Source organism: Haemaphysalis longicornis, unplaced genomic scaffold (genome assembly GCF_048455015.1).
Source record: "Haemaphysalis longicornis isolate Haplotype H1 unplaced genomic scaffold, Haemaphysalis longicornis Haplotype H1 scaffold_10, whole genome shotgun sequence".
In the NCBI taxonomy this organism is placed as follows: domain Eukaryota; kingdom Metazoa; phylum Arthropoda; class Arachnida; order Ixodida; family Ixodidae; genus Haemaphysalis; species Haemaphysalis longicornis.
Window position 1 is genome coordinate 73,584,822 of NW_027526204.1, and position 11,865 is coordinate 73,596,686.

Consider the following 11,865-nt stretch of genomic DNA (forward strand, 5'->3'; position numbering starts at 1 on the left):
GAATGAAAAATCATCAGTTGCTAATCATGCCCGAAACTTGAGCACCAAATCAAATACAACATCATAATTGGACATGAAATGACTTCATGCCGTGCACTCACACATCTAGGTATGAAAAAAGGGGTGTTTGCGCAGAATACAAATAGACCTTACAGAGTAGAAAATATGCTTTCGAGCTCAACTTACAGTAATATGAACTACAGCAGAAATCGTATGTAAACTGCCTAAAGTTAGTTTTGCTGACAGGCCGGTGCGTTGTGTATTTGCAGACGCATACCTCAAAGTGTATGGTGGTTCTGAATACTATGGCGACTGTAAGCTACCGCCAGGTAAGGACGAATGTTCACGTAGCTAGCCGCTTGTCGCCACAACGCACACTACGCTTGCACAGCGCTTTGGTGCTTCTGGTGCTCACTAACAGGCCTGTTGGATGCCGAAGTCTTCGCAACAAGTCACCTTTCAACCGCCTGGATGCACTGCTTACTAACATCGCATCTTATCCATCTTTCTCTTCTGTCTGCAAACCTCACTAAAACTTGAGCTCTTGGTAACTTTCTGTAAATGCTTCTGGACTTGCTACGCATCAAACTGTCTTTTCCTCCACAGAATGCAGTTGTTTCACAAAAAAAACAGTTTTCAATGAAGGCTTTAGCATGCACACAATACAGCCTTGTAACGAAGCCGGTTTCATTTTTAAAACGCATTGCATTATGACTCCGCAGTTGACATACCATTGATCAAGATGCTCGATGCCCTTTTTAACTTGTCATAATCATCGGAATAAGAACAATAGGACCATGGCCTGGTTGCAGCCATTTTCAGCTTCGGCCTTAAAGCAGTCATTTTTTCGTTAGAGTGCTGGGGCTGCTATGACTGGAGCAGTCGCTTGGATTATCTAACTGCAAACCGCAGTACAAAGCATGTCCAAACCTTGCCAATATTTTTAAATGAATGGTGCAAACTTACACGCAGAAGCACTACTGCTCACAAATGGACTATATCACATTCCAGTCGCCGTTGTTTTACTTTCAACACGAGTCATTTTCCTCAACAGGAACAGCAAAAGTATGAGTACATTTTGTAAAAGTAGGATCATATATTTAAACAATAATAAATCAATCAAGGTCTGCAGTCTGTGGTATTGTACATAAACACATACATGTACATTCGATAAGGCTTCAGAACAGCATGGTTGCAAATAAGTGCGTGAACTCTGGGACAGCGCTTCTTTCTCTGCGAACAGCAAAAAACATTGTCACTGCCTATGTAACACTTGGTAGCCAATTCCTTTTATGTATCTTCGTCAACTCTTCACACTGACTCCGCACGCTTTTACTCTTGTGCTGCTTCTGTTGGCTACTGTTTCCATGCATGCACTTTTGCATCCCATAAAACGGTTGTGGTGGGAATGCTTAAGTGGCAATTGTACTTCCATTCTGTGGCGACAGGTACACCCCTGGTAAGCCAGTACGCTCGAGGTTCGTACGCTCCGACAATGGAGCACGGCCGCAACAGCCAGAACACGGAGGAGGCGTACGACATCCCGTGGGACGGCCCACCCACCCGCACAGGAATGGTGAGTGTAAAGTGCAAAATACGACACTGTGCATACTGAAATTGACCCCATTTTAGCTGCATGTCCACAATTGAAGTTGAGATACACAAACATCGGAAATGCTGTGACCTTCAAGTAATGACTCCTTCAGGGACGCAACTGGTTATTCTTTGCTCCCTTACCTGTACTGTTATGGTTAGAACAGTTTCGTTTTCATTGCAGAGGGCATATCGTTTTTGAAAAAAAACTAAGTGTGGCACTGTGGCTGAATTTAATCGCTGTGCCTCATAGCACCATGAGTGGACACTGATAAAGGCATTTCCCAACACTGGCATGGCCTTCATAACAGGTCGTATGCACACAGGCGATGCAGGATGTGTTTGCGAAGGTGTTTGCCAACAAATTGCAAGCGTGGCTCTGCCGAAGCTATGACATCAACAGCTTTGCTATCGCATTTCGTGTTGCCGACTTGGATGCGTTTAGGATTTTAGTGGTTACTTTGTTACTTCGTCAAGTCACATATAAAAAATCATGATAGCTGCATCTGTTCCAGATATCCACTGTCAGCACTCCCTGCGAAGCAAGAGCTGACACATGTGGCCATCAAATAGTTTTCATATACACTAAAACTTCATTATAACAAAGTTGAAGGGGAGGCGTAATTATTTCATTATATGCATTATTTCGTTATATCAATTATAATAGTTTACGGCAATGTATCCTCAGTTGCGTGCACAACTATGGGCACGCAAAGAAGGATACTGCCTGGCGGCCTACTGTACCACTACGCGACCACCCAGGCAGCGGAAATTGAATAGAAGACCAATATATACTTGCTCAATGTGCACAATGCCTATTTTATTATCCGCTAGAAATAGCTGAAAGACCGTCCGTGATACTCTTTTGTTTTGGACATCGAAAGTGAAAGGCTCCCTTTTTAGTGGTAGCCACCACATTGATGCTGTTTTCGCCGTCACAATGGGTGCCGAAGGAACGACGTAGATGGTCAACCGCATTGAGTGCGTGCGACGACGGCATGTTGAACATGGGTGCATGGGGGAGTACGGCGTTGTCGTCATCGCTTGTGTCGATATGTCCGGTGACATCCGCGACAGTATCATCATCGATTGGCTCCGCCATAGAAAATGCAGCGGCATTGAGGGAAACCACCTTGCGCTGCCTCTCACTGCCGTCAGGTGGCCTGCCCAAACGCTCGCTCCGCCCCGCCAGCTGAGCGAGGACGATGGCTCGCTTGGCCGCGCGTGGCATGGCTGCGCATGGTTGTGAGGTCGACAGGGGAGTTTTAAAGGAGTACTGACGCGAAATTTCTCGCTTTCAGTTTTTATGCTGTAAAGAATACCTATTGGCCCAGTAATTACGAAAATCGAACCGAAAGCCGTCAGCCGCCAACACAGAATTGATTATAGCACGTTTATTGCAACCAATTTCAAATTTGGTCGCCGCGCGGGAAAATGGCCATTTGAAGGCCAGCCTTGCGTCACGGTCTCACCCGTGACGTCAGGGACATTTTTCTTTTTTCCATGCGTTCGCCGCATCGTCTGCTACGATTGCACATGGTCCGCACTCGCCCGCGCAGTCGACATGTCTGAATCGTCAAACTCGGATGAGTCGCTGCCACCCGACAAAAAGAACAACTTTATTTGGCCAGGCGATTAGGCCGGCGATGTCTTCACCGTCGTCCGTTTTTTTAATATCACTGCGGCTCGAACCGGCGCAGACCGTGATAGCAACAGCTTGTCGCCACTCTTCTAATCAATCTGATCGCGAAAAAGAAGTTCCACATGCGAGAAAGTAGGTGTTAGTGTGTTGAAAAATTGTGCTAGGGGTTGTTATCAGCGCTGAATTTAGAAGTGGCGTTCAGATATTTGCCGCGATGGTAAGCCTACGCTGACCGGCAGCGGAGGTTTGGCGCTCCGACGCAGCACTGCCGGCACCGCGGTGCGGCGAGCGGCCGAAAGATGGCGCCACCTGCGCGCTAGAATCAAAACAGGCCGCGGCAGATGTCTTGGTCACCGATCGCTGAAACGGAAATTATTGCCAAAATAAAGCTCCATATGCGAAAAAGGCGATGATAGTGTGGTGCAACGTTCTGTAAGGGATGGTCATTCGCAGTTGTACAGATACCAGCGATCAAATAGTCGCCACGATACTAAGCCTAAAGTTCCCAACACCCAAGGTGACCCGTGCAACCCCGAGCCCGCTGGCTTGGGCGCCAGTTCTTGTGGCCGCTGCCGCGCACGAACTCAGTCCACGTTTAGCGCTGCATGTCGTCGCGTGGAAAATAATGCATCTTGGCGTCGTCGTCGATTTGCTCGGACAGGCTAGCACGAGGAGTACTTCACATACCGCGAGCTTGCCATAGCCAGGGTGTCTAGCAAATTGCCCAATTCAATTTCCCTGACTTTTCCAGGTTTTCCATGACCATTTTAGTTGAAATTCCCTGACCAATACAACACGCGCCATTTTGTGGAAACGGTCCGTGAAGCATATAAAAAGCGTAGAGAAAACACATTCTATCATACGGAAAAACACATTTGTTGCAAGTGCCCTAATTCTCAAAATCCACTTTGATTAATTTCAGTTTGTTGTTTGAGGTTTGCTTGCCTTCAGTTACGGCTTCAGATAGTTTATTTCATCTTGCGGGATAGAAGCTTCAAGTTGCGCTTCAGCAAGCACCTTTTGCTTTTTTTCTTGATTGTCCTGGCTTGACATGCAACGTGAACCGCATGGTGCGTTGCGCGTGCGATTTTTTGACGCCCGCGTCGACGATTCGCGCGCGCGGCAGCTTCTGCCTCGCTCAGAAAATGACGCGCGTCGCGCGCGGCAGTGGGAGGAGCCTGACGACTTGCGCCAATGGGGAGCCGCGCGCCTCATGGCGGCAGTTTCGAAGCTCTCGAGGCAGCCGGCTGGCTCCGCCAGAGATGTTAAGGCTTACCACGCCGGCAGGTATTGCATGGGCCCTTTCAGTAGCGGCGCGGATGATGTTTTATTGTACCGTTTTCTCCCATATTATAAGCTCTTTTACCTCACAAGCAACTTCGTGCGTGCCTTGTGCGGCATTATAGAGAGCGCTTAGAAGCGGTCGCTCGAACTCCCGTCACCACTTCGCGGTCGAAGCCGCCGCCATGTTGCCGCCGCCGGCAGCACCTCGCGCAGCGTGCGGGCAGTTCCGCGCAGAGTTCCTCTATATAGCTATATATATAAGCTATATACATAGCTATATATAAAGGAAGTCTAGTTCCGCGGCAGCGTCAGCGCGCCTGTGACGTGCGCGGCGCGTTTTCGCGAGCAGAAAACACCCCATGCGGTTCACTGGGTTCGCGCTAAACCATGTTCCTTTTTGATTATGTAATTCTGGCTCCTGATGTCATAAGGAAGTTCTTTCGAGATTAGCTCCCAAAAAGCACTGCCTTTTAAAATTCGCTAAAAAAAGCCCGTTTTGCGTGCGATTTGGGCACCACCTAGACGTCCCTCTGCCGCAAATGCACCCAGCAACCTAAGCCAGCTGCGTGAACCGCACGGCGAGTTTCTGCACGCGATTCGTGCGCGGTATTTTCACGGCCGCGTCGACGATTTCGTGCCTGCGGTGGCTCCTTTCCTGCACAAGCAAGTGCGTTTGTGCCTTGAGTAGCATTTTACAGAGCGGTTAGAAGCGGCCGTTGGAGCTACCGCACGACTCCACGGCCGGTGCTGCCGCCATGTTGCCAACGCCTACCGCTCGGCACGCACCGTGCGGGTGGTTTGCGCAGCGGCATCAGCGCGCCTCGGGCGTACGCGCCGCGTTTTCCCTTGCAGAAAAACCAAAACGCGTTTCATGCGGTTCACGCTTTCGTCGCGCGCGAACGTGTTGTGTTCGGTAACTTCTTGGGGGCCTCCAACACTGGTTTCCCCTATTCTAAAACTGTGTGGGCCGGCCCCAAAGTGGTTTTCCCTGACTGGTACTACTTGATTCAAAAATTCCCTGACAATTTCCTGACTTTTCCCGGTGGCTCAAAATTCCCTGACTTTTCCCGGTTTTCCCGGTTTTCCCGGTCGCTAGACACCCTGCATGATAGCACAACTTTGGCGCGCTCGGCGACGCGCACCGCCACGTCGCCGCGGTGCCCGTCGACATCGCGCACCGCGCAGTTTTCGGCACCAGTGCAAGGGAACACTATGCGCCGGCCACGAACTGAAGAGCAAAGACGTCGAACACGCAACGTTTACAAGCATTGCTCACACGATACGCCCACGTCTCCTGCCCAAACGAATACCACCGACAACAGCAGTGCAGGATATCGTTTCCGGTTCCGAAAACGACTATATGACGTCACCCTGAACCGGCCAGACACGCAGGCCGATGTTTCGTCACGCCGAAAGCGATTTCGCTAGTGCTGCCGATTTGTGGAAGCTCGCGGCCTGGACAATCAAAATCGATTTTAGATGTGATTCCGGCCTCGGATACCTGCAAAAATTTCTGTGAGGCATCTGTACAAACTACTGAAGCCAATTATATCATTTTAGGCGTCAAAATTTGGTGTCAGTACTCCTTTAAAGCAGCCACGCCGAGAGTGTTGCACTCCGTGTTAAACTTCACGCACCATGGTCCATTTCTTTTTTCAGGGAGAGACTATTGTAGTTCGTCATATCCATTGACAGCTCAATTGTACTTTGTTACAATGAGGTTTCAAATACATAGTTCTCTATGGAGATTTCAAGAGGAATTTCAGTTACTTCGTTATACCAATTATTTCATTATATCCCATTACATTATAACGAGGTTTGAGTGTAACAGGCCTAAGACACTACGAGTGCCTTCCTACTAGGTCATTTACCGATGAAGTTGTGTCCCAGTTTTACTGAAAATTATTGCTGAAATTTTTTTGCTTTAGATTCCTGTGATGGCTATAGCAGAGTCCTTCAATGCTTTACTGGTCACGAAACTGCTCCGTAACTCAATGGGAGAGCTTCATATGCTGCGTTTGGCCGCCGCGCCGTGGCGCCACCCTCTCACTGAGGTCACTCCTCGGGCGGCGTTGCGCTGGCTCGAACGGCGGAGCCGCGGCGAGTTGTGTTTGTTTTGTGCGGGAAAAAAAAATATATCGACCATATCGCGCTCTTGTGATGCGACTTAAGTCGTACAACGTCGATGCCGAACATGTGTTGCGTCCCGGGATGTCGTTCCTTGTACAACGATACCAGAAAATGTTTCTTTGTTCTGTTGACCGAGCGACGGGCAGCTGTGTGATAAATGGAGGGGCGCCATTCCAAGGCAAGCAACGGGAGATTTCAGCTTCGATTATAAGTGTGCCGCAGTGTGTGGAAATGCACTGTGTGTGAGAATGGAAAAAGCAATGTACCCTTTTGAGAGCATCGTGGGCCTAGAATTGTACAAGGCTATCTTAAAGCCGGATTTTTGCCATATCAGTCAGTTTGTAGCGGTGCTTCATTACCTGTTTGCAAACTTGTATTACCTTGCGCTCAGGCTCGCGTGTAAAAAAGCTTTGGGACGTCCTTGTGCTTTTAATTTTCATATTTCCGCGAATTATCCCTTAAGGTTCGTTTTGTTTGTTTTGTAACCGCGCGTGGCCGATTCCGGTTTCTTATCTGGCGTTTCAACCAGGGCGCCCGTTTGCTCTTTTTGTCGTACGTCCCGTCGGGCGATATTGTTTGATATGGAAAGGGTGCCACCTTGTCGCTAACTTGATATTTTGTTTCTTCGACCCTGTTCTCGATCCTATTTCTATGGATCTTAAATTAATAACGTTCCAAGAGTAATGCATGCATAGCAAATGCCGCGCAACTCACTTTATCGACGTTCATCTGTTCAAGTCACACTGCGGACTTCTTCTTCGCCGTTTGTGTTTCATTCTAGTCTTTTGTAGTGCAGGAGATCCCTAGGTCACTGCGTTCAGAAAAGCTTTGCGTCGTTCTTGGCTACGTGGCAATATTCTGTTTCCTCCGTGTGCTGCACATCGCAGCGCGAAAAAATAAATTTTTGTCCGCTGGACCACGCTCTTTTGTCTCCCTTCGTAATATTGAAATTTTTTGTTGCGTGTGATAAAATCAATTTCATTGTTCTTTTTTCGCTCCCTGTTTTTGCAAGGATTTTGCTGCAAAGCGTGGAAGCAGAAAGACACATGGTGCAACATATATCTCTTCGTGTTTTGACCCTTCGCGTTTCTGCGGCGTTTTTAGATATTCTCAAGTATGTACCCACTCATCGAAACGACAATACTATTGGGCTATCTCTTTTAGCGTTCTGTGCATTCCAGAGCAATAAACGGATTCATTAAGCGTAGTCTGAACGACGCGTACTTGGTTTCTTTCAGTTTTTTTATTGTATTATCGATAGGCCCGCAGAAAGAAGCAATATAGATTTAAAATCCGTAAACATGACGGCGCAGCGCTTGTGCCAGAGCACACAGAAGCCATTGCCGTTCGCGGCCGAAGTCTACGGTAACTTTCTTCGAAAAATTAAAACCCCATTGAAGGCAGGTGATAACCACAATAACTGGACTATTCATCGCTAACTACTACGAAAAAAAAACACTTAATCAGCGCGCACCACACCAAAAGCAGCGAGCGTTTTCACGCCAAGAGCTGGCCAATACGCCGCACGCGCGGCGGCTGGATGACCTTCGTGCGGCAGTGGCGCCTGTAGTGGCGCGCGCGGTCCCTATATGAAGCGAGCGCCGAAGTTTCGTGACCAGTAAAGCATTGAAGGACTCTGGCTATAGTAAGGAAGCCATATTTAAGAATCTTGCATCCCAAGGTGGGCTTGCCTTAGAGCAGCACCACGTATCGTTGCCCGTGCGTTAGGAAGCAGATGCCACCGCAACAGGCATGCGTTTCAGGGCTAGTCTCGTCCACTGGTTTTCGGAAACTGCTTCTATCAAGCTTTCAGCCAAATTTACTACCATCCCAATTCTGGTGGCGTTGAGCATCTCAATGTTCCATGAAAAAGCCCAGCAAAACACTGGGTTTTCCTAGATTTTGCAACAGGTATTTAGGCACGACATTGAAGCAGTTTTAGTGGAATAATGCAGTTGAACCCAGGTAACCCAATGCAGTTAACCCAGCACACAAGCCTGCTCCTTTGAGAGCTTCAGCATTATGGTGTACAGCATACAAACACGGTGTAGCAGACATCATTTTAAATGGGTACAGAACTTCCGTACACTGCAATTACCAGGGTGAGGTCACTGATAATGATTACAGCATATAGCCATAAAAGGTATGGACTACCTCTGTGTGTGCTCTTGGAGTAACAACGAAAAGCCATTTTCATAGTGACCAAAATACTTCTTGCGCTCTTAAAAAAGCACTAAGTGAAAAAACAGCACTTCAAAGCTGAGCAAGTCCATATGCTTCAGCAAAACCACTCAGCTCGTCAGCAAAAGATGTTGCTAGTCTATATTTCTCATTTTGCTAATAGCTTGCTGAGGCAGGGTACAAAGCCTCACTTCATTCTCTCCTAGTGCGCACTGTATGAAAAATACATCTGGCACCTTAATCCAACATAATGTTAAAAACTTTTAATGCATTGAGACTGCAACTACGCTCAAAGCCACGTGATAGTAAAGTAGTCCTTATTTAGACCAACAGAGCATTTTGTAACTTACAGCTAAAGTTCATTCAAGCAGTCTAGTTATATTTTGCATGTTGCAAAAGCACAGACTCTGGAACCATACGTTGAGTTCGAAATTTTTTTAACAGAACAATCTCCTCCCTACCACTGCAACCTGCCACAGAATCTGAGCCCACACAGTAAGAACAACAGCTGAAGCCAAGGTTGTTGGGTCACTGTGGGGTTACCTGATGCAGCTCAAGACAGCAGGCACTCGTAATACTCCGTGCTAGTGAAATATCCCAAAAACAGTTGTGGTGACTGGTCAAGCTGCTAAGTCATTTGCACTGCCGAAACAATGTTTTCAGTCTTCAATGCTGTTAAAGTTTGATTAAAAGGAGCCATGAAGAAGCCAAAACACCTGGGTCACATGACAAGCAGTTCATGGTACATATGGGAGAGTTGTACCTTGTTTTAATGCCACTTTGAGACTACTATTTTCATTTATTACTTGTGTGTTGTCTTTTACTTGTGCAGATCAACGACGGCATTGGCAGTTACGCTAGGCTCAAGACGCAGGGAAAGCGGAACATCGTGTAATGCTTCGCAGCTGCTTTCACCACTGACGTCAAGGACACACGCACTTGTGCTCCACAAGTCACCCTCGAATCATGCACCCACAACGAGGGATTACTCCCTAGGCATTGTTACATTGCTTTTTTTTTCTCAAGGAAGTACCTGAATTCTGTGTGAAGAGTTTATCCATTTTTTTTACTACGCAGGCCAGAACGAAATTTACTCTACATTTTTATCCTTGATGTCCAAACCAATTGTTTAGTTATGAGGCAGTTCATCAGAATTTCAGATAGAAGGTAAATCATCATAACGCTGGTGTGAGTCAGGCCAGTGAGGTAAGACTTGTGATCTATTTCACACAGAATGCAGGTCTTGCTCAGAGTATTTATCTCTGTGTCTTATTTCGCATTAGTCAACCTACGTGAAGTCCAAAGTCGACGGTAAGTATTAAAGATATTCAGTGTAGGGTTTCCTTGCACCTCAAAGTCCACGTCTGGTTTTTCTGGCCCAGGCCGAAATTTTCATTCTTATGCCTGGAAAGCATGCCATCAGCTCAATAGACTATAACACCCAAGTTAGATAGCGGCATAATCCAGTGTAACATAGCTGGCCTATGTTATCAAGCATTTATTCTTATGTTGCCTTTTGCTCCACAGTAGAAAGCCTATAACCGACATCATATGTGAAGCACGTGCTAGCACACTTCGCGCATCGCTCTTTCCCCGCTCAACAGCGCAGCGAAACTGTGGGTCGTGCTGCTGCATTTCCATGGCGTGTCTGAGAATAAGCGGCAGCTAACCATGTGACACCACAGGCTATGGCACTGGCTTCTTCTTTCACCTTAATTCACATTGGAAGAACCCTGCAGTGCCATAGCCTTCACTGACCAAGGCTGTGACCAGTCCTAGTCACTTCATTTACTGCAGGCAATGTTTCCGCTGAAACAAGAGTGCTAGGCTTGCAACATTTGGCATTTGTGCTGCTAGATTCCCAATTTGCCACTTGATGTTCCTAAACTAATACACCGAAGCCCATCTACTTAGTGTTTTTGCACGTGAAACAGTATTTATAGGAACTTGGAAATGTTCAGCACCCTCCGCAATTTGTCCAAGGTGCGGCCATTACTGGTATCGTACAAGTGCTCTGTGTGTTTCCTTAAAGCCTATTGTACAAAGATGTTTGTATTGTGTACTATGATGAAGTCAGTGTCAGCAGGTATCATTATGCTCATGATGTACGAGTTCTAAATGATAAATGACGTGTCTGCCATACCTAAATACACTTCCCAGTCCGGCAAAAGCTAGATATAGATGCAGTTTCGCTCACAGTGTACTGATTGCGTTTTTTTTTGCAAGCCTTGTTAGTGGGCTGCATAAACGCCCAAACACTGAGCTCCCAGTAGTAAAAGGTAAGGGTAACTTTAACAAGCCTGAATTTCTTCTAGAAACAACTTGCATCGTACTGTTACTAGTGTGCGCTTTTTACATTGTCACTACTTAATCAATGCCCATCGTGAAGATATTCTGCATTCTCTTCTTACATTTTGTTATCTTTCGAATGCACATACCACGTCTTTGTCAAAAAGCTCACTATGCTGACTGACTAAAAGTTGCGATAACAGTGATTGTAATGCCTGCAACTGCTGTAAGTTGCACTTGCATGGTTGGTCTGTGAAACAACATTTACAACCTTGTAAAGGTATCGCCTGAGATACTATATGTGCATGTAGTTGGTGGAAACCAATTCAGGAGCATTTCGCGAACAAGGGAATCTCGCTGGTGTTGTGGTGTGCTCAGCATTGATATGCAATATGCGTTCGCACACCGCGCTCGTGATATTATTTATGGTTTTCTTTAGCCTGTACATAATTTGCATTTTGTTGCTGTTTTGGATGTGCGTGTGTATGTACTGAAGGAAAATAAAGGAAACACACCTCGTCTTCGATAACCTCTGACTTCATTCACATCTAAGCCATGTATCTGACGCTGTAACAATGTGCACTTTATTATTTGTGAATTATAATCCCTAAATTTTATACTGGCATTATCTTGTATAGCTTTTTGTTATTTACTTATGTTGCCAAGCACGCCGATGCTATGTGTGTGATACCGTAATCTATCAAAGAGACACCAGTGGTAAAAAAGCTCTGTCCATAGATAAACTG

The 11,865-nt window shown here is 46.6% G+C and overlaps 1 protein-coding gene across 22 annotated transcripts in view; it reads left to right on the forward strand.

Annotated features, from left to right (window-relative positions):
- Positions 1 to 11,660, forward strand: part of LOC144158759 (cell adhesion molecule Dscam1-like) — a 207,011-nt gene extending 195,351 nt beyond the window's left edge. For 8 of the 22 annotated variants that reach the window (XM_077689859.1, XM_077689858.1, XM_077689857.1 and 5 more), the window contains exons 14-16: positions 270 to 329; positions 1,449 to 1,576; positions 9,663 to 11,659. In XM_077689859.1, coding sequence (XP_077545985.1) covers positions 270 to 329; positions 1,449 to 1,576; positions 9,663 to 9,725 — 251 coding nt within the window. In that variant the 3' untranslated portion in view covers positions 9,726 to 11,659. Of the gene's footprint in view, positions 1 to 269; positions 330 to 1,448; positions 1,577 to 9,662 lie in introns of all 22 variants that reach the window. The other 14 variants (XM_077689874.1, XM_077689873.1, XM_077689872.1 and 11 more) reach the window with 5 other exon arrangements.
- Positions 11,661 to 11,865: the final 205 nt, after the last annotated feature.